The sequence below is a fragment of the Prionailurus bengalensis genome, chromosome E1 (assembly GCF_016509475.1).
Source record: "Prionailurus bengalensis isolate Pbe53 chromosome E1, Fcat_Pben_1.1_paternal_pri, whole genome shotgun sequence".
NCBI lineage: Eukaryota > Metazoa > Chordata > Mammalia > Carnivora > Felidae > Prionailurus > Prionailurus bengalensis.
Window position 1 is genome coordinate 29,434,645 of NC_057347.1, and position 22,763 is coordinate 29,457,407.

General features: G+C 43.9%; 1 protein-coding gene across 1 annotated transcript in view; it reads right to left on the reverse strand.

Moving 5' to 3' along the window:
- Positions 1 to 13,799, reverse strand: part of SCPEP1 (serine carboxypeptidase 1) — a 32,210-nt gene extending 18,411 nt beyond the window's left edge. Inside the window, exons 1-5 of the mRNA XM_043583987.1 lie at positions 13,671 to 13,799; positions 10,223 to 10,371; positions 7,221 to 7,310; positions 3,061 to 3,216; positions 2,638 to 2,712 (exon numbers count right to left, since the gene is read on the reverse strand). Coding sequence (XP_043439922.1) covers positions 2,638 to 2,712; positions 3,061 to 3,216; positions 7,221 to 7,310; positions 10,223 to 10,371; positions 13,671 to 13,737 — 537 coding nt within the window. The 5' untranslated portion in view covers positions 13,738 to 13,799. The remainder of the gene's footprint in view (positions 1 to 2,637; positions 2,713 to 3,060; positions 3,217 to 7,220; positions 7,311 to 10,222; positions 10,372 to 13,670) is intronic.
- Positions 13,800 to 22,763: the final 8,964 nt, after the last annotated feature.

Consider the following 22,763-nt stretch of genomic DNA (forward strand, 5'->3'; position numbering starts at 1 on the left):
TCACAGACTGTGAGATCATGACCTGAGCCGAAGTTGGTCACTCAAACGACTGAGCCACCCAGGTGCCCCCCTTTTTTATTTATTTAAATTTTTTTTTAATGTTTATTTATTTTTGACAGAGAAAGAGAGACAGAACATGAGCAGGGGAGAGGCAGAGAGAGAGGGAGAAGCATCCGACTCTTAATTTCGACTCAGGTCACGATCCCAGGGTCAGGGTATTGAGCCCTGCAGGGGGCTCTGTGCTGAGCGTGGAGCCTGCTTAAGATTTCTCTCTCCCTCTTCCTCTGTCCTTCACCCACTCACGCTATGTCTCTCAAATAAATAAATAAGTAAATAAATAAAATATTTTTTTAAAGTGAAGCCAGAATTTAAAATATTATAGGGTTTGTAGACCAAACAGCCTGTGTTGCAATTACTCAGTTCTACCACTGTATCGCTAGAGCAGCTACAGGTAATATGTAAACAAATGAACAATTCTAATAAAACTTTATTTGTGGGCATTGAAATTTGAGTTTCACGTAATTTTCACGCATCATGAAATATTACTTTGCTTTTAAACCCTGCCGTGCACCACCACCACTTGAAAATGTAAAAGCCCTTTTTAGCTCACAGGTCATATAAAATCAGGTGGTGGCAGGGCCTGGGTGGCTCAGTCGGTTGAGCGCCCGACTTTGGCTCAGGTCATGATCTCTTGGTTCGTGAGTTCGAGCCCTGTATTGGGCTCTCTGCTGTGAGTGCAGAGCCTGCTTCAAACCTTATGTCCCCGTCTCTCTGCTCCTTCCCAACTTGTACATGCATGTGTGTGCTCTCTCTCTTTCTCAAAAAATAAATAAACATTTAAAAAAAAAAAAAAAAGAAGCTCATACAAGCTCACTGTAAGCAAACTTAAACACCACAGGAGACAGGAGAAAATGTGGAAAAACTTTCCCCTCTGTCCCACATGCACCCCCCCCACTCACCAGTTCACCACAGTTAAGATGTTACATACGCTTCTCAGCCCTTTCTTTGCTTTCACAAGCTTACACACACACACACACACACACACACACACACACACACACACACACACGTATATAGAGATGCATGCATTCTTTATGATGGTTGCCCCATCATGGAAGGATACATCTATTTTGTTTAAGTAATCCTCTACAGATAGCCACTGACTTTGTTTTCAGTTGACAGACATTGTAAGCAATAGTGTATTAAACATTCTCAACACACAAACATGTGTTAAGAATTCCCACAGGACAGATTCCCAGAACTGAAATTACTGGTCAAAGGGCATATAGACTTTAAAAGTTGACAGATACTGCCAATAATTTACCATTGGGGAACCTGGGTGCCTCAGTCAGTTGGGCATCCAACTTCGGTTCAGGTCATAATCTTACGGCTCATGGGTTCGAGCCCCGCATCAGAATCTGTGCTGACAGCTTAGAGCTCAGAGCCTCGAGCCTGTTTCGGATTCTGTCTCCCTCTCTCTGCCCCTCCCCTGCTCACACTCTGTCTCTTTCTCTCAAAAATAAAAAAAACATTTAAAAAATTTTTTCTTAATAAAAAAAAAATAAATAAATAAAATGATTTACCATTTTAAAATGTTTTATTCATTTCCCTGACTTCTTAACCAAAACTGGGTATCACCAATCTTTTAAATATTTGTAAATCCCATAGATTCAGCTACTAATAAAAGTTGAGCATTTTCCATATGTTCACAGGCTGTTCGCATTTCTTCTATAAATTGTTTGTTTGCATTCTTTGCCAATTCACAAAGAATATTGTCTTTCTTAGGATATTCTCTTTTTTTATGGAGTATCAATAAGAATACCTTTCCTATTATATAGATAGATTTTTTTTGGAGACAGAAAGAGAGTGTGCACAGGGGAGAGGGGCAGAAGGAGAGAGAGGGAGGGAGGGGAAGGGAGAGGGAGAGGGAGAGAGGGAGGGAGGGAGAGAGGGAGGGAGACAGAGAGAGAGAGAGAGAGAGAGAGAATCCCAAGCAGGCTCCACAGTTAGCACAGAGCCTGATGTGGGGCTTGACACTGTGAACCACAAGATCACAGACCTGAGCCCACTAAGTGTCAGATGCTTAACCAAGTGAGCCATCCAGGCGCCCTTAGATTTTTTTATGTGTTGATTTTTTAATCTATCTACAACTGACGTTTTATGGAAGAAGAAATTCAATGTTACTGGTTTTCAAAGTGAGAGTCATTCGTTTCTGTGCCATTCATTGAATATTGTCTGTTGCCCAATGATTTGAAATGCCATGTTATCATTTGGTATGATTCTGCCACATGATCATATCCATGACACATACATTTACTTACATACACACAGAAATATATGTAAAATCTGTTTCCGGGTTCTTCACCCTGCTGCATTGAAGTCTGCTGCTAAGCTAGTACCACATTGTTTTACTGTTTTACTCACTGTAGCTTTCTTATAACTCGTTTCATACCCGTTAGGGCAACCTTCACTGTGTTCTTTGGAACTTTTCATGGTTATTATTAGAGATTTAACCTTACTCTGCACGTACAAGGTACCACAAGGTCCTACTCATAGTATATTCAATATCAGCTGATATAAAAAGGAACAGAATCAGTTTATCTGAAACGAAAACAAGAAAGACAGCTTTCCTGTTACCTTATAAAGTTCTAGACCAATGCCAGCGGCCATTTTGCCTCCATAGGACTCCGAGAAAATGTAGAATGGAATCGTCTAGCAAGAAAAGGAATTTACACAGAATTAAATATCCCGAGTGCATTTTTTTTTACATAAATTAATTTCAGATTTCTATTGCATGTAATGGCCTGACAAAAATCTGCTTTGATTGGTCTTTCCCCCCCTTATCTGGTTAGAGTACCAGGCTCCAAGGTCATTCTTTCAAGCTTAAAACCACCTTGAGAGATGACAGAAACAGAAGGCCACAACCTGATCTCGGGTGCAGAAGGGCTGTCTCTGATAACAGCTGGACATTGAACTCTTGGGGAAATTTAAGTTTATTAGGATGGATGTGACAGTGGGACTGTGAGCGCTTTGCTTAGCTGACCCTGAGTTACAGCTTACCTGGAATTCTTTGTGGCAATCGAAGAAGGTCTTTAGGAGAATCATCATGTCTGACACCACCATGGCGAGGTCTTTGGCATACGCGTCACTCTTGTTCACGTAACTGAACCCAGTGCCCACAGGGTTATCCACAAATAGGAGACTGGCCGACTGGAGCTACACGTCACACGGGAAAGTCAAGTGGCACCATCGGTCAGTCACCAACTGTCTTTCCACTCTCTTCTATGAGCTCAACAAAACCCACACGCGAGGATATCAGTGTGCTTACAAGCCTACCGCTAAAAGGGATTTCAAAAAATTATAAACATAGGCTACTAAGGCGAAGAAAAGGAGAGGCAAGAAGGAAAGGTTAACATACACGGGGATCAAAACACATAAGCGGTCAGTTTTCACACAATACGGGGTCCTAAATGTAATACGTTAGCTCTGGTAGAACCACGCGGTCCAAGCAACAGCTGGAAGCAGTGAGGGTACGTCCAAGGTCTGAATACCACATATCAGTTTTCTTTAAGGTGAATCCAATTTCCATACCGGCCTGGCCTCCCGGTGCACTACAAGTACGGAATCTATCCTAATACCTCTTCCAAAGAGGCTCGGAGTTACAGAATCTCGATGTGAGTATGGTAAGCTAGGTGTGAATGAGTGGCCAAAGGAATGAAGTCCAAATCAAGAAACTGCCCGGGCCGGGGCCTGAAGGTAGAGTGTACTGGCTCAGATGTTGGAAATGTGGCAGGAGGTGGGCAGAGACCAGGTCATGCGCAGGAATCTGGATCTGGCCTTCTGGGAACTGAAAGACATTAAACTAAGGAGTGATTTGCATTGGAGAGGCACTCTGAAAGCAGCCCCTAGAGAGGATGGAAAAGGGATGAAGGATATTAACAGCACTCGGGTATTCAACATAGAGTCACCACGTGACCCAGCAATTCCACTCGGAAACTAAAATAGGAACTCAAAACAAATGTTTGTACACCAGTGTTCCCTGCACTGTTGACGAGCGCTAACAGGTAGAAACAACCCAAGTGTCCGTCACCAGATGAACAAACAGAATGTGGCATATCCATACGATGCCCTAGTATTCAGCCTTCAAAAAGGGAAGGAGTGGTATATCCTACATGGATGAACCTTGTAAATGTTATGCTAAGTGAAAGAAGCCACACGCCCAAGGCAACATTCTGTATGATGCCATTGTTACAAAACGGCTAACGCAGGCGAGTCTACAGAGACAAAGTTGATGGCACAAAAACAGACACATAGACCAATGGAATAGAATAGAAACCCCAGAACTAGACCCACAAACATATGGCCAACTAATCTTTGACAAAGCAGGAAAGAGCACCCAACAGAGACAAAGTTGATTCGTGGCAAGTTGCCTAAGGAGAGATTGGTGGTTAACAGCTAAGGGGTATGAGGTTTTCTGGGATGGGAGGCTAGTGAAAATGGTCTGAAATTGAGTGTGGTAATGGTTGTAAAACTCTGAGTATACGAAAAGCCATTGAATTGTATACTTTAAATGGGTGAATTATATGGTATGTGAATTGTATTTCAATAAAGCTATACTTTAAAAAATTCATTTTTAGGTAAAACTGATTGGATGAGGGGGAGGGTGGGAGAGGGAGGGGCAGGGGAAGATGAGATGGCTCTCTGGTTTCTGGCTCAGGCATCTGATTGGATGGTGGTACCATTTACCACAAGGGACACATGAGAGTTGGCTGGTTTTGTGGGTAGATAGAGGGTCTTGTGTAATAATGAATATGGCCTGGGCTATGTTGAACCGGGCACGTACGAGAGACATCCACAAGGAGGCATCTCAGAGGCAAATGGAGAAACAGTTCTTGGGCAAAAAGTTCTGAGCCAGAGATGCTGACTTGGGGGGCATCACCTTCTATGTGTCATTAAAGCAGTTGGAGAGGACAAGGCCGCCCAAAGAACACATAGAAGAGAATGTTACCTAGGACAGGGTACAGGAAACAACAATATCTAAGACATGGGAATGGCCAACAGTGTGGCAAAGAAATCCAATGAAAAGAATCCCATGAAGGATCTAACGGGACTTTGGAACTGGGAAGCCAGCACACCCTTGGGGACAACGGCTCCAGCAGAGCTCTGGGGAGAGACTACAGCGGGTCAGGCCGGTGCTTCCCAACCTTGTCACGGCCACAGAGATAAGTGTACTGCATCCTAGAGCTAATGTGCACTGGGTTCCCTAGTAAGTACTCTCTCCTGCCCCCAGCACCCAGCCCCCAGGTGAGAAAGCTCTGGGCTAAGGCATAAATAGGAGGTAAAGACCAGGGGCCACTGGGTGACTCAGTCGGTTAAACATTCGACTTCAGCTCAGGTCGTGATCTCGCGGTCTGTGGGTTGAGGCCCGCACAGGGCTCTGTGCTGACAGCTTAGAGCCTGGAGCTTGCTTTGGATTCTGTGTCTCTGTCGCTCTCTGCCCCTCCCCTGCTTGTGCTCTGTCTCTCTGTCTCTCTCTCTCAAAAATAAATAAACATTAAAATTTAAAAAAAAAATAGGAGGTAAAGACTAGACAGCAGTAAATACAGGCACACCTTGTTTTACTGCATTTTTTTCTTTAACAAATTAAAGGTTTGTAGGCAGCCCTGTGTTGAGCAAGTCTACAGACACCATTTTCCCAACAGCATCTGCTTGCTTCGTGTCTCTGTGTCACATTTTGGTAATTCTTGCAATATTTCAAACTGTTTCATTATTACTGTGCTTGTTACAGTGCTCTGTAACCAGTGATTAGGACTCACTGAAAGTTCAGATGATGGTTAGCTGTTTTTAGCAATAAAGTATTTTTAATTTAACGTACATAGTTTTACATGTAACAGACCATGGTATAGTTTAAGTGTGACTTTTCTATGCCCTGGGAAATCGAAAAATTCATTTGACCCGCTTTACTGTAGGTCTGGAAACCAAACCCGCAACGTCTCCAAGGTATGCCTGTATAAGGAAATCTTTCGGGGCGCCTGGGTGGCTCAGTCGGTTAAGCGGCCGACTTCGGCTCAGGTCATGATCTCACAGTCCGTGGGTTCGAGCCCCGCGTCGGGCTCTGTGCTGACAGCTCAGAGCCTGGAGCCTGTTTCAGATTCTGTGTCTCCCTCTCTCTGACCCTCCCCCGTTCATGCTCTGTCTCTCTCTGTCTCAAAAATAAATAAACGTTTAAAAAAAAAAAAAAAGAAAAGAAATCTTTCAAGAAAAGGTAGTAGCTGGAGGCGCTTGGTAGTAGGTTGGGAAAAACCTGTGCATGTCTGTAGCTCAGGCAACAGAGAGCCTACAGACAGCATAAGGATATAGAAAGGTACTAACTGTCCAAGTAGAATCTTTGAGAAAGGGGCCCCAGCAGAGAGGGGCCTCGTGTTATTTGGAGATGGGCAGGAGGATAGTAAGGGGCAGGAAGGGGTAGAGAGGACAGGGGAAAGCTGGTCACAGGCAATGAGAGGCAGGGAGACCGGGCAGACAGGGAGGGAGCAGAGCAGCAGCACACAGCAGAGGGCGGCCACGAGCTCAGGCAAAGCCCACAACCAGGTTGTGGTTTTGCCCGCCAGTGTCTGGCACCCAGGAGCAGGGGCCGAGCAGGTGCACAGTGCGACTGATCCAAGGTTGGGGGTGGCTTGGCTCTTCGGGGAGAAGGATGAAGGAGCCAGGGGTTGAGCAGAGAGGGGTTAGGGCGGGATGTGAAACCAAGAACGAGGGAGGGGGTGGAGACAGAATAAGAGAGACACCAAAAAGGTAGAGGACAAAGGCTCTGAAGTCTTGATGAAGTCAAGAAGCAGGATAGGAGAGTGGAGAGGGGACAGGATTGAACGTCGTGGCCAGAGGGTGGTGGGATCCTGCGGTCAGATTGCAGAGATGGCCAAACAGGAAATGACAAGGTCCAGGGTGTCTGCTGGAATAGGCTTCGGCCGTCAAGTGGATGGAAAGGTCACTGACGTGGGAAGGGAAGAAAGCCAGGGGACGGACAAGCTGCCCCAGAAATGGAAGAAGCTGGCTAGAGCGGAAGCCTAGGGACAAGTGCACAAGGCCCAGGACCCCTGGGGAAGAGGATGGAGCGGGATTGCTTAATCTGTGACCCCACCCAGAATGGGGTAGGGCCAGGTGGGGCTCAGCCTTGGAGAGGCCACAGGGCAGTTTCAGTCAGGCTGTGCTCACTGTACCCAGGTAGTTCTTCGTGGTTTGAGATCACTGTCAAGGGGCCCAATTTCCTCAAAGTTTCCAAATCCAGTGCTGGAACCGCCCGGACCACCCTGTGGAAGAGAAAATAAACAACAAAATAAGCCCAGAGAAAACATTAGTCAAATCTTGGTCATTATAACAACGACCACATTCACTCTAAATGATTTATGATTTAGTGCCGGCTCGATCAACATTCTACGAAAGACACAACTGACCTGGTGAACCAGGGGGTCTGTACCGACAGAGCCCCTGGTAACTGCTGAAGTCTTTCTAAAGGGAAAAGACTCAGGGACACCTGTCTGGCTCAGTCAGTAAGGCATGCGACTCTTGACCTTGGGGTTGTGAGTTCAAGCCCCATGTTGGGTGTAAAGATTGCTAATAAATAAATAAATAAATAAATAAATAAATAAATAAATACACCTGGCTTACGAGGCCCAAAAGGAATTTTCCTACCTCTGATCCTCTGAGATTGACTCCTGACCCGCCATAGGGCACGCTGGGCACTGACCTTCAAAACACCTTGGCCAACCCCTCTCATCTCCAAGATGAACAGTAAGGCCCAGGTAAGGGACATGGCAATTAGGGGTCCATTTTGCCAGGTCTGGACCTGGGGCCCTGTGACTCCTCACCCCACCACCTCTCCTCTGTCCCTGCAGACCAACAAGGGACGCAGACTGAAGGGAAGTTTGATCATGTGGATCCTGGGATATAATTTAGTAAATGTAGAAGTCCCAGGGCAGGAAGGACTCAATACTGTGTGCATCCAGGGCCAATGGCAGGGCAGGACTGTGAGCAGAGCTCAGTGCCGGGGCATTGTCAGTTGAGCATCCGACTTCAGCTCAGGTCATGATCTCACAGCTTATGAGTTCTAGCCCCGCCTTGGGGTCTGTGTTGACAGCTCGGAACCTGGAGCCTGCTTCGGATTCTGTGTCTCCCTCTCTCTTTGCCTTTTCCCCACTCATGCTCTCTCTCTCTCTCTCTCTCTCTCAAAATAAATAAACATCGGGACGCCTGGATGGCTCAGTCAGTTAAGTGGCTGACTTCAGCTGAGGTCATGATCTCACAGTTTGTGAGTTCGAGCCCCACGTCAGGCTCTGTGCTGACAGCTCAGAGCCTGGAGCCTGCTTTGGATTTTGTGTCTCCCCCTCTCTCTGTCCCTCCCTGTTTGCACTCTCTCTCCCAAAAATAAATAAACACTTAAAAATAAATAAATAAACAAACATTAAAAAAATAATAAAATAAAATAAAATGTTGGCAACTAATCCAGATAAAACAATAGGAAGGTTTTGCAACTTCTGAAATTCAATGGTTTTTAAATTCCTGAGAGCCCAGAAGGTGCTTGAGGGGTGAGCATGTGACAAAGGGAAGGCGGCCAGGGTAGGACCCGGCCTACACTCCAGCCCTTCTGCTTTCCACTTGGGCTCCGTATAGAAGCTTTCACTTGACGGTGGTAAGAGTCTTGCTGATGAAGAAAAAGTTGAAAAACCTTAAAATCCCTCAGATTAAAAAACAAAGCCCAGGGGCGCCTGGATGGCTCTAATGGTGGGGCACCTGACTTAGGCTCAGGTCATGATCTCGCAGTTCATGGGTTCGAGCCCAGTGTCGGGCTGTGTGCTGACAGCTTGGGGTGTGGAGCTTCTGGTTCTAAGTCTCCCTCTCTCTCTGCCCCTCATCCGCTCACACTCTGTCTCTCTCTCAAAAATAAATAATTTTTTTAATTAAAAAAAAAAATAAACAAACAAACAAAAACCAAAGCCCAGAAAACGGAACCCTGCAGCATCTCTACCTACAGCAGCCCTGGGTGGACAGAAGGGCACTGGGATACACCCGTGGCATCTTCTTCTCAGACACTTTTACATCTGCACCCTTGGCCCAGGCCTCACCTCCAGCACTCAAAGGAGACAGTTGTGATAACGCCCCCTTTCCGCACAGGGCTCACCTGCACTCTGTCTCATCAGGAGAGTCCGCCAGGGCTAGCTGAGGAGGCCAAGCCCAGGGCACCAGCAGGCTGCTCGTGAATACTGACATTTTGGGAGGAAGTGACACGTGCATCCCATGGAGAGGAGTACCCTGACACCCTATTTACTGGTGCACAACCTGGCGCCCAATCTGGGCCATACCGCCAGTTTCCAGAAGCTGAAGCAAAACTATGTTCGTCAACCCCTCCCTAAAGGCTGGTCTTCCAGGTGGGTGTGGGCCACCTCTAGGCAAATATTTTAGGAATGCAAGAGAGGATCCTCTGCCTGCCCCCCAAAGCTGCCTCCAACCGGTTCCCAGCCTTCCATCCTACAATCAGAGCTCAAGATTAAAACCCAAACACACTCAGGGAGGATAGGACCCAACATTGAATTCTAAGATACAAAAGACCAAGTCCTTTCAAAAGGGGCTTTTCTGGGGGCAAGGAGTGAGGGTCTAGGAAGGACTAGGAGAAGGGACAGAGAGAAAGGGCTGCTCGGGAACCTTTCTGAACACTTGTCAGCATTTAGTCACAGGGGTCTACAGGAGCTTCTGCTAAGGCATCCTGCCACTGACTGGACTCAATATAATGTTTATTTATTTTTGAGAGAGAGAGGGAGAGACAGAATATGAGTGGGGGAGGGGCAGAGAGAGAGGGAGACAGAATTCAGGCTCCAGGCTCCGAGCTGTCAGCACAGAGCCCAACATGGGGCACGAACTCACGGACCATGAGATCATGACCTGAGCTGAAGTCGGACACTTAACTGACTGAGCCACCCAGGCGTCCCTTGACTGGGCTCAATATAAAAAGACCTCTGCAAAGGCTAGCACCCCTCACTCTCTGATTTGGCCTCTTAGCATACCATTGTCTTTGCCTGCCTCAGGAGGGCACCAAACCACCCCCCCCAGCCAGGACCCCCCCCCCCCCCCCCCCCAGATCAGTCCTTCCCCCCCGAGCGGTGAGCTTTTACGAGCCAGCAAAGTGGTAAGAGGGGAAAACCGGGCCAGGCAGCCAGGCCACTTTTACCTGAAGCCACATGACCAGAGGGAGTTCTGAGAAGTTCTTGCAGGGGTTAGTTGCGTAATAGAGCCACCAGAACATGTGGGCATCCTTGCGGACAGTCACATAATCCCACACTTCCTTTCCTTCCTCTGCGGGCCAGTCAATGACTGCTCCTGAAACAGAAGCACAGCGTGATTTTCCTGAAGGTCAACCATCCAGGTAAATCCCAAGGCTGTAGAGATGGCTGTAGAGATGCTAAGCTAGAGATGATGTGGTTTATATTTTTGGCAAGGTACTCACTCTAATATAGTGGGGAGATAAGGAAAAGACACTTCAGTTGTGAAAAAAACAAACCAAACTTACTAGTGGCAGAGGAGATTGGGGGCTTTCACTTTTTCCTCTGCACCGTCTGTAATATTTGAATTTTTAACAGTAGGCATGAACACTTTTACAATTCTGTTTTTTCTTTTTTTTTTTTTAACTTTATTTTATTTATTTTAAGATAGAGAGAGAGAGAACACAAGTGGGTTAGGGGAAGAGAGAGAGAAAATCCCAAGCAGGCTCTGCACTGATAGCGAAGAGCCCGATGCGGGGCTTGAACTCATGAACCTCGAGATCATGACCTGAGCCGAAGTCACTTAGCCAACTGAGCCACCCAGGCACCCCCACAATTCTGTTTGAAAAAGAGAGAGAGATTTACATTTTGGGGAAAAAAGGAAAAAATCTCAAAATGCAAGATGCCAGCTTTTGTATCTCATTTAATGTATTATTAAAGAGGTATCCCAAATTAGAGAGACCAAGAGTCACTATATTATATTGGGGCAACTGTTAACTTTTGTGAAGGAAAAAAAAAAAATCTAAGTCCTTTTTAAAAAAAAAATTTATGTTTACTTTTTGAGAGAGAGAGAGACAGAGAGAGCAAGCTGGGGAGGAGCAGAGAAAGAGAGACGGAGAGAGAAAATCCCAAGCAGGCCCAGTGCTGTCCATGACAACCAGTCAAGGCACTGGAATTCAAGAACTGTGAGATCATGACCCGAAGTGAAACCAAGAGTCGGACGTTTAACTGAATGAGCCACCCAGGTGCCCCCACAAATGTAGGTCCTTACTTAACACTCTAAACCAAAATAAATTTCAAGTGGATAAAGTATTTCAATTCTAAAATTTTGATATTAAAAATAATATGAAAATATAATTGAATGTTTTTCTGATCTCTGGATGGGGAAATGATGTAGGCATACCCCACAGATATAAAGAAAACTATCAACAGAGTTGAGGACAGAAACTTGTTACATTTTCTGTACAATAAAATTTATGTACATCAAAAATAAAATCGGGGCGCCTGGGTGGCTCAGTCGGTTGGGTGTCCGACTTTAGCCCAGGTCACGATCCCGTGCTTGGTGGGTTCGAGCCCCATGTGGGGCTGTGTGCTGACAGCTCAGAGTCTGGAGCCTGCTTCAGATTCTGTATCTGTCTCTCTCTCTACCCCTCCCTTGCTTGCACTCTGTCTGTCTCCCAAAAGGAAAATAAATATTAAAAAAATAATAATAAAATTAAATTAAAAGGCAAACAAAGAAAGATCTGTGACAAATATGCACAACAGCAATTTTCTTTACTTGTATAGATCAATTTTTTTTTTTTTCTTTTTTTAACGTTTTTATTTTATTTTTTGAGAAGCAGAGACAGACAAACGCTTAACTGACTGAGCCACCCAGGCGCCCCATTTTGTAGATAAATTGAAAACAGGAAGACCCTGGGGCACCTGGGTAGTTCAGCTGGTTAAGCCTCTGACTCTTGATTTCAGCTCCACCTCATGGTTAGCGGGTTTGGGCCCGGAGTCAGGCTCTACACTGACAGCTTGGAGCTTGCTTGGGATCCTCTCTCTCTCTCTCTCTACCCTACCCCTTCCCTGCACCCACCCCACCTCTCTCTCAAAATAAATAAACTTAAAAAGGGTTAACATCACTAATATTCATATATGAAAAGTAAAGCAATATGAGGTCACTAAAAAAATCTTCGCTTATTTGATAGACAACAAAATAATGGCGGGTGCTCAATGTCCACAAGGAGGCTGGAGACCGGCCCTCAGCACTGTTGGCCAGAGTGCACACAGCATCACTTTTCGGGAAGGCAGTCTGGCTTTCCAAATAGCAAAAGAAAGATATTCCATAGATTAAAAGCCATATATATACATGTACATCCTTCAATCCCGCAGCTCCAATTTTCCTTAGTTATCTTTGTAGCATCTGCAAAATAGGTATCAGAAAAGAGTAAGTTATGCACATTTTCTACGTCACCTTTGCTAAAGTAACAACTCTCAAGTTACAGTTGTTTTTCTCAAATACCCTCTGAAGGTGGAAAAAAAAAAAAGGCCAATAATGTGCAAAGATGATGAGAGGCGACCCTCGATGATGGGCGTTTCCTGCCTTCCACTTCCTCTTTTCTTAAATTCCAAGCCCCCGTGACAAGGAAAACAACAAAAACTGGTCTCAAAAAGAAAAGAAGGGAGTAGATGAGGAGACAGAGGGGTTTTGTAACTGATTAAGAAAACCAGAAAGTGGCTTGAGGGGCAGAACAGAATGGCTAGATCATAGATGTGGCTGTAAGATTTGAGGTACGGGTGACAGATCACACTACCTCCTGGAAAGTAACAGATACGGCCTGGGTTCCTTTTGACTTCATGGCTGGCACTCCTCCCTTCCTTGGCAGTGAGCACTGTTAAAATTTGGGGGGGGGGGGGGATGGACAACCTATTTGACAACATTTTCCAGACCCAAGCTGAAGGGCCCGAGAATCCCCAGTTACACAAGGAGTTACACAAGGAGGAATGTGGAGCAACCCGCCTCAAGTCACAAGGCAAGTTTGCAGCCAGTTCCAGTTCCCAGATCTGGATTCAGACCACAAGACATTTTGCTGAAAGACTGAAAATCAATTTCCAAGTCATCCTGTTAAACACGAATTTGTTCTTGTCAAAAAGAATCGCAGTGAAGGGAGATGTTATCCTGTCTGTACGGATCAAGTAGAGAGAAAAAGCCCTTATCTCAATGAAACGTCCCATTCGAGGTAGGACTTTTCAGGGTCCTTTGGACCGCATGTTTCAGCCCAAAAGAAAAAGTCCCCATAATCCCACTTAGCAGCCAATCACGGCAGGAAAAGGGAGGTGGATTTAGGATCGTGGTAACCTCACCCACCAGCAGTTTCCCCGACTCAAGTAATTTGCACAACTGCTCCTACCTAGGCGTAGGGAAGAGAGGAGCACCAGACTATTCAGCGCCAGGAAGGGGTATTAAAAGCACTTAGTATTTTATCTTAAAAAAGAAAAAAAAGAAAAAAAGAGCTAGGTCCTAAAGCAGTTTGATCACGGAAGGTAGAAACGGGGAAAGGCATTTGCTCTAAAAAGCACAAACCCACAAACAGACTCTCATCCCTGGAGAAGGATGCACCGGCCTCTGGTGCACTTTCCTCCCGAACCTACCGGTACTCAGGCCCAGCAGCAAGAGCAGCAGCAGCACCACGGGAGAGGTCCTCGGCACCAGCTCCATGGCGAATACGGCGTGGCGACACCAGCCCAAGGCTGAACCCTGCGCCCCACCACGTGACGGCAGTGGGTGGGACCTGGCTCCGACCGGGGCCTGGGCGGGCCCTGAGGCGTGGGCGGGGCGTGGGCGGGGCCTGAGCGGCTCGCGGCTGCTAGTGTCCCGCGGGCGCTCTGCTGGGCCTCCAGACCGCGAGCCAGGCAGCGGCGGTCTAGGTGCTCTGTCTGCCCCACCGCTACCTCCTTTGCCGTTTTGCGGACGGATCAGAGAGGTTGAGGCGTTTAATACATTTGTTTGACTTGGGTCGTGGGACAGGACTGAGACGCTGCGAAGAAATGGCGAGAACCGTCCTTCCTGCCCCGCTCATCTCTTCCCTCCCCAGCAACAGGGCTGACATTTCAAAAGCTAGTGCATCTACCTCCGAACACATGACGCTTGAACCCGCTGGTCGGTGAAAACTGCGATTCCATTTTCATAGACTTATCTTTAAAGTTATTTTGACTATAAAATTACATATATTATGAACATTTTGGAAATTAAAAAAAATTTAGATCCTACGAAACAAACCATTGTTGGCATTGGGATATATTTTTCTTTAGTCTTCATCGTTTTAAGTACAATAATAAAAAAAAATTATTGTTTCTTTCTGTGTTGATAATTTGTCAATAGTATCATTCTGTGTTAACATTGTCTTCACAAGTCATTTTATTTTTCTAATTTTTAAACCAACTTTATTTTTTTAAGTTTATTTATTTTTAATGTTTGTTTATTTTTGAGAGAGAGAGAGAGAGAGAGAGAGAGAGTGTGAGAGTGGAGGAGGGGCAGAGAGAGAGGGATAATCTCAAGCAGGCTCCCTGCGGTCAGTGCAGAGCCAGATGTGGGGCTCGAACTCACAAACTGTGACATCATGACCTGAGTGGAAATCAAAAGTTGGTTGCTTCGTGGACTGAAACCCTGGGCACCCCACAACAGTCATTTAAGAGAGGGAATTACAGGTTTGGGAAGGGGAAAGGAGGAAAAGAATGGTAGGATTGTTTCGTGTGTGTGTGTGTGTGTGTGTGTGTGTGTGTGTGTGTGTGTAAAGGGTTGTTTTTTTTTTTTTTTTTCTGAGTATACTGAATAACTCACCTCGTAGAGCTAGGAAACAGGGTAATACAAGGACAGTATGAGAGTAAGGCTGCTGCCATATATTCTATTTCAAACACTCGACAGAAAACAAGACAAAAACAAAGTCCACGTGACAACTCCTTTTCCTGCTCCCCTCTGCATCCCTCTCCCCCTGCCTGTCGTAAGTGGACAGATGTTTTTATCTGCAGCGTTGTGGAATGACAGTCCTGCCAGTGAAGGGCAAGCCCACTGAGATTTGGGCCAGAGAAAAGAATTAGGCAACTGGGTTCTCCGGGGTGCTCCGAGAATGTGTAAAATGCCATTACGAGAGTATTGGGGATAAGCCCATAGAGGAACGTTAGAAAGATACACATCCAAGTTACACCCTTAGTCAAACAGAAATAACTGTGTTACAAACATTATTTTAAGCTTTTCCTTATCTAAAGCTTCCAAGTTGGGGATGCTTGGGTGGCTCAGTCAGTTGAGCATCCAACTCTTGATTTTGGCTCAGGTCATGATCTCGAGGTTTGTGAGACTGAACCCCATGTCAGGCTCCTCACTGAGCATGGGGTCTGCTTAAGGCTCTCTCTCTCTCTCTCTCTCTCTCTCTGCCCCTCTCCCCTGCTCATGGGTGCTTTCTCTCTCTCGAAAGAAAAAAAAATTTTAAAGCATTAAAAAAAATAATAAAGCTTCCAAGTTGGTCTCTGTCACCAGAGCTTTAAATACTCTTAACCATTACAGGGTTTCATGTTTTCATTGTAAAAATAAAGCTATAGTAAATATATTTTTCCGTATGGTATTTTTCATATTTGGGATTATTTCTCTAAAATAAAATAGAAGTGATAACTATTGCATAAAAGTCGACAAACATTATTATATAACTTTTAAGCATAGGATGGGCTTATATGGCATGGAGATACAGGTAAGGGCCAGGCAACTGCCTGATAAAACAATGGTGTAAAATCAACTAGAAACTATGGTTGCCCCCTGGGGGATAAAACCTCAGACATTGACAGGGAAGGAACATAAGGTAATTTCCTGAAGTAATGGTAATGTATATAGGTGTGTTGAACCAGTAAAATTCAACTGAGTAAGTTTTATTTTTTTTTAAGTTTTATTTATTTAAGTAACCTCTACACCCCACACGGAGCTCAAACTCACGACCCCAAGTTCAAGGGTCCCACACTCCTCCAACTGAGCCATCCAGGCATCCCTCCAACTGAAAGAAATTTTAAAGATCTTGTTGGCTGTATTCAATGATACATGAATCTGGTAGCATACTGTCTAGCAGATAGAAAGAAAGGGGATCCAAGGAGCTATACAAAATGGAAGGCTTTTGTAGGCAGAAACCTCTGGACACGGAAGTTACGAACAAAAGAAAAGAAACGATTGTTTCAGGCAAGGCTTTTCTTGGGGTGGGGGAAGCGAGTTATCACATAGATTACTTAACTAGAGCTTACCAGGAAATTCTAATTTGGCTATTAAAGATCACATTCCTGGGGTACCTAGCTGGCTGTCAGTAGAGCTTGTGACCCTCCATCTCAGGGTTGTGGGTTTGAGTCCCACCTAGGGTGTAGAGAATACTTAAAAATAAAACCTTAGGGGGCACCTGGGTGGTTCAGTTGGTTAAAGGTCCAACTTTTGATTTTGGCTTAGGTCACGGTCTCATGGGTTTGTGGGTTTAAGCCCCACATCAGGCTCTGCGCTGCCCCCCAGCTGATTTTTGACAAAGGTTTTTTGGGGGAGTGAGAATTCTTGCCCCTTCAAAGGCCCTTCGAGCTGATATATAGCTAGATATATATGCAGATTAACAGGAGAAAATCAAATGTAACAGCACACATACGGGGAATCCACACAGACATGGAAATTCCAGAGACAAGCAAAATGAGGTACATATGTCATCCTGAACCGAGGAGAAAGGGGTAAGGGTCTGGCACTTCAGAGGAAAGGATAAGAGCCATAAGAGGAAGAGCAGATAGAAGGTAATTAGGTGGGGTAATTAGTGGGGCAACGCCCCACCATACACATGGGTCCCTCAGATAAAGTTGGTCCCTGCTAATAACCCTTATTCTGGGAAAGACCCCCAAGTTAGATTCTTCTATGTAGTTAAGGGAGGGGCAAATTTTCTCTTGAGCCCATAGGGTCTCAATTGCCTTCAGCTCAAAATAATCTTCATGTCAAACTGGCCTATCTTGGGGTGACCTGTGTCCTCAGCGTCAACAGTTCAAAAACAGTTCAATGGAGGAAACATAGCCTTTTCAACAAACGGTGTTAGAGCAATCGGATATCCAGAGGCAAAGAAAAGGGACCTCAATATAAGTCTCACATCTTATACAAAAAAATAACGCAAAATGGACCACAGACTTCAAGGCAAAATATAAGAGTTTGTGGGGCGGGGGAGAAGAAAAAATTTGGGACGTGGTGCCAGGCAAAGAGTTACCAGGTTATCAAAGGATACCAAGAACATGACTCACAAAAGGAAAAACTGAGAAACTGGACCTCATTAAATTGGAAAACTATTGCTTTATGGAAAGCCCTGTTAAGAGAATGATGAGACAATATTTGCAAACACCACATCTAACAGAATAGTAGTAGAAGTATTTAGAATATATGAATATCTCTCAAAATTCAACAGTAGAAAAAGCAAGCAATCCACACAGAACATGGGTAAGAGACTTGAAGGGATATTTCACAGAAGAAGATAGCAAATAAGTAGAGGGAAATGTGTCTAACATGATTAGCCATTAGGGAAATGCAAATTAAAACCATGAGAAACCACTACATATCTATCAGAAAGGCAGAAATGAAAAACACAACAATGTCAAAGGGTGGCCAGGGTATGGAGACATTGAATCACTTCATACATTGCAAGTAGGAATACAAAATAGTTCAGCTACTCTGAAAAACAGTTGGGCAATTTCTTAAAAAACTAACCATGCAACTATCATATGACCCAGCAATTGTAGTCCTGGGCATTTATTCCAGAGAAATAAAGACTTATGCTCCCATTAAAAAAAAAAATCTGTAAATAAATGTTTATAGGAGCTTTATTTGTAATAGCCCCAAACTAGAAATGACCCAAATGACCTTGAACAGAGCCAGCAGGCCTTCAACCCAAATGGTTAAACCAACTGGTTCGTCCATGCCATGGAATGCTATTCAACCATAATACGGAACAAACTGTGGACACACACAACAACCTGGATGAATCTCCAGAGAGTTCTGCTGAGGGGAAATGGAAGCCAACACGAAAAGGTTACATACTTTATGATTTCACTCATATAACATACTTCTTCAAAAAATGTTTATTATTTATTTTTGAGAGAGAGAGAGAAAGTACATGCCATGTGCTACTGTGGGAAGGGCAGAGAGAGAGGGAGACTCAGGAGCCAAGCCCTGAGATGGTGACCTGAGCCAAAGTCAGACACTTAACCTACTGAGCCACCCAGGCGCCCCTCTCCTATAACATTCTTTAATTTCTTTTTCAATGTTTATTTATTTTTGAGAGAGAGAGACAGAATGCGAGCAGGGGAGGTGCAGAGAGAGGGAGACACAGAATCTGAAGCAGGCTCCAGGCTCCAAGGTGTCAGCACAGAGCCTGATTCGGGGCTGGAACTCACAAACTATGAGATCTGAAGTCAGGTGCTTAACCGACTGAGCCACCCAGGCGCCCCTAGCATTCTTGAAATGACAAAATCATAGAAATGGAAAGCCTTGCAGTGGCTGTAACAGAGCAACAGGAAAGATCATTGTGATGATGGAATTGCTCTGTATTTTGATTGTATCAATGTCAATGTCCTGGTTATCACTGGGGCAAAGGTCACATGGATCTCCCTGTACTGTTTTCTACAACAGCATGTGACTCTATAATTATCTCATACTAAAAAAACTTAATTTGAAAAAGGAAAGCAAATAGAAACATAAAATATATACTTCTCTGCTCCTTGCCCTTTCATTATATCCTAGGCACATTTCCATGGCAATGTATTTGGAACTACCTCAATAGGGGTTTAACTGAATACATTTTGATACAGCGGAATTCTATACAACCATTGGACGTACACTAATTTTATTCAATTAAATCCCCGTCGATGACTATTTGTTTCTCGTTGTTTGTTTTTACAACGTTTCAGCAAACATGACGCAGGAGGCTTTGCACATAGTATTAGTCTATCTGTAGGATAAATGCCTAGATGTGGAATTGCCAGATCAAAGGGTATCTGAATTTATAATTTAGACAAGTGTTTAGAAACTTCTAAAAGGTAATTTGAAAAAAGAATAGGTCCTTTCTATAAATTTTTGTAGTCACGAACATGGCAAAATACAGATAAGCACACAGAATTGGGTACCTACCACCCAGCCTTATTAAAATAATTTAATACTTTGTTTCAGACTCTTAGATTACATTAGATTCAATTGGATTATAGCTAAGATTAGATCTGACTCTTAGAATTACAGTGTAGTGTCAACCCTTTGTCATCATGCCTGGTTCCCATAGTAGAGGGAATGGTGACATTTGACTATCTCCAGGAAGGAAACAAGAATAGTCATGCAAGGACTTAAAAGCCACCTGCTGCTTAAGTACCTTTTCACTTTTGGAGCAGCAGTCTTCAGACTGGGGGCAAGTAAGTGCTGAAGAGTACCCAAACACTTTCTTTTCTTTTTTTTAAACTGGCTTCTGGATTTATATCTGATTTTTTTCTTTTTTCTTTTTTTTTACCCAAACAGTTTCTAAGGTGAAACAGGATTGCGTGGTTTTAAGAGAATCAGATTATACATCTTTTTTTCACTTGAACTTCTTCCTTTTTTTTTTTCTTTTTAAGTTTATTTCTTTTGAGAGAGAGAGAGAGTGAGACAGGGGGAGGGGCAGAGAGAAAGGGAAAGAGAGAATCCCAAGTAGGCTCTGGGCTGTCAGTGCAGAGCCTAATGCAGGGCTAGATTCCAGTAACCTGTGAGATCATGACCTGAGCCAAAATCAAGAGTCAGACGATTAACCAACTGAGCCACCCAGGTACCCCGAGATTCTGCATTTTTTTAAATATTTATTTATTTATTTATTTATTTATTTATTTATTTATTTATGAGAGAGAAAGAGGGAGCACAAGCCAGAGAGGGGCAGAGAAAGAGGGAGCCAGAGGATCCCAAGTGGGCTCTGTGCTGGGGTACCTGAGTGGCTCAGTTGGTTAAGTGTCCGACTCTGGCTCAGGTCATGATCTCACGGTTTGTGAGTTTGAGCCCCATGTCGGGCTCTGTGCTGACAGCTCAGAGCCTGGAGCTTACTTTGGATTCTGTATCTCCCTCTCTCTCTGTCCCACCACCTCTTGCACTTTCTCTCTCTCTGTCTCTCTCAAAAATAAATAAACATTGAAAAAATTAAAAAAAAAAAAAGCAACCAAAGTGGGCTCTGTGGTGCCAGCAGACAGCTTGATGTGGGGCTCAAACTCCTGAATCATGAGATCCTGACCTGAGCTGAAGTCAGACACTTAACTCACTGAAACACCCAGACACCACTCACTTTCATTTTTTAAAGACAATTTCACGGGGTAAAGAGTTTCAAGGTCACAGTATTTTTCTTTCAGCATTAAAAAAAAAGTTTTTGATGCTTATTTATTTTTGAGAGAGAGACAGAGTGAAAGCGGGGGAGAGGCAAAGCAGGCTCCAGGTTACAAGCTCTGAACTTGGGGCTGTCAGCACAGAGCCTGACAAGGGGATGGAACCCACAAGCTGTGAGATCATGACCTGATGCTTAACCGACTGAGCCACAAGTGCCCCTCTGTGTCTCATTTAAGATAGCTCCTATTACTGTGTCTTCAAGTTCACTAATATTTTCTTTTTCATCTGTGAATCTTTTTTTTTTTTTTTAAATGTTTACTTATTTATTTATTTTGTAGGAGACAGAGACAGGGAGGGACAGAGAGAGAGGATCCCAAGCTGGCTCTGCACTGTCACCACAGAGCCTGACACGGGGCTCAAACCCAAGAACTGTGAGGTCATGACCCGAGCTGAAATCAAGAGTTGGACACTCAACAGACTGAGCCACCCAGGCGCCCCCACTTGAACTTCTTCCTAAAGCTGATTGCCTGAGAATGTGATGGCACTGTTTCTGTTCTCCAAAGTAAAAGTATCTTTTTCTCTCTCCGCCTCCATCTATGTAGCCTTACTGGCACCTACTATACTTGGTTATTTGTTTGTACCAGGTTTATTAAATTTAGATTAACTTTAGGGAAAACTGTAGTGCATTCTACAGTAAATAATGGACATGGCAGCAATCATTGATACATAAAATCTAGTAATGCCCTGACCTTGAGAAAACGGCTTCTTTCTATTGGGATCAACTCCTTTCTCTTAGATATTGATACTCTCTTTCAATTCAGTCAAATGAGTGCTTATAAACATAATTGATTTCGACTATCAAATTAAATTGCTAGTAAATCTGTAACAGTTCAAACGTCCACCATCTCTCTACCCGTGAATATTCAAGTCTTTGATTACAATTCTCGTTTTTTACCCATTTCATCTCATTTAGCTCCATAAACCAAGCACCTCTAAATGTAAGATTAAGTGGTGTAGTCATCCCTTAAGTCTCAGTGGAGATGTCCCAAATATTGAGAAAGTGAATGACTCTAGCGACTGGGCAAATGCTCCTTTTGGATGTCAGGTGATTCCCAATTCTTTGTTTTTAACATTATGCAACATAATTGAATTGTTGGCTGATGGAGTACTGAAAATAAAATTTTTAAGTGTTTTTCTTTATTTTTGAGAAAGAGAGAGAGAGAGATTTTGAGTGGGGGAAGGGCAAAGAGAGAGGGAGACAACAGAATCTGGAGCAGGCTCCAGGCTCTGAGAAGCTGTCAGCATAGAGCCTGACGCAGGGCTCAAACTCACAACCGCGAAATCATGACCTGACCGAAGGTGGATGCTTAATTTAATGGCTTGAGCCGCCCAGGTACCCCTGAAAAAAAATTTTAAAGGAAGATCTCTAGGAAACTTTAGCATGTAACTTGGAAGGAGTTTAAACAGCTGGCTGACATTGCCAACGACATAAGGCCTTCTATTTTTTTTTTAATGTTTATTTATTATTTCTGAGAGGGGGGAAAGAGAGTGCATGCATGTGTGAGTCGGGGAGGGGCAGAGAGAGGATCCAAAGCAGGCTCTGTGCTGACAGCAGAGAGCCCTATGCAGGGCTCGAACTCAGGAACAGTGAGATCATGACCTGAGCCCAAGTCAGACGTTCAGCCAACTGAGCCACCCAGGCGCCCCAAGCCCTTCTTCTTACCCACTTATATAAATGAACAAATTTTCTCAGGATTTTACATCTATAAAAACAAAAAAATCGATCTAGAATCAATGTGGAGCCCTGTCTCATTCAGCAATATTCATCCAGAAAGACTTGACCTAATAAATAAAAAAAAAGGTAGCTCCATTTCGTTAATAGATGTTTCCATGTCCATTTTATTTTCCCTGTTTAATAATTATGTACCAAAATGTGTGATGTTTTATGCTATTTTGATCAGTTGTGTACCATTCATAACAGTAATAATAACTCAATCAGAAGATCTACAGCATTAGGGTTACAAGAAAATAAAATTTACCAAAAAAAATTTCTTTCAATGTGTCCTTTGACTACAAAATAATTAGCATTTACTAGTCCAGCAACCTTGGATTAGTTACTTAATCTAAACCCTTTTTTTAAATCTTCAAAATGGGAATAGTAATAGTTCATAATTCACATCTTTGTCATGAAAACTAAAGGAATTAATATGCTATGTGAACGGATGGAATGGAAATTTGAATGATGTACACTTTATGATTTACTTACCTAGTGGTTAATAAGGGGGCTTATTTTTATATTTTAAAATATGGATGGGGCACCTGGGTGGCTTAGTCGGTTGGGCATCTGACTTAGGCTCAGGTCATGATCTTGC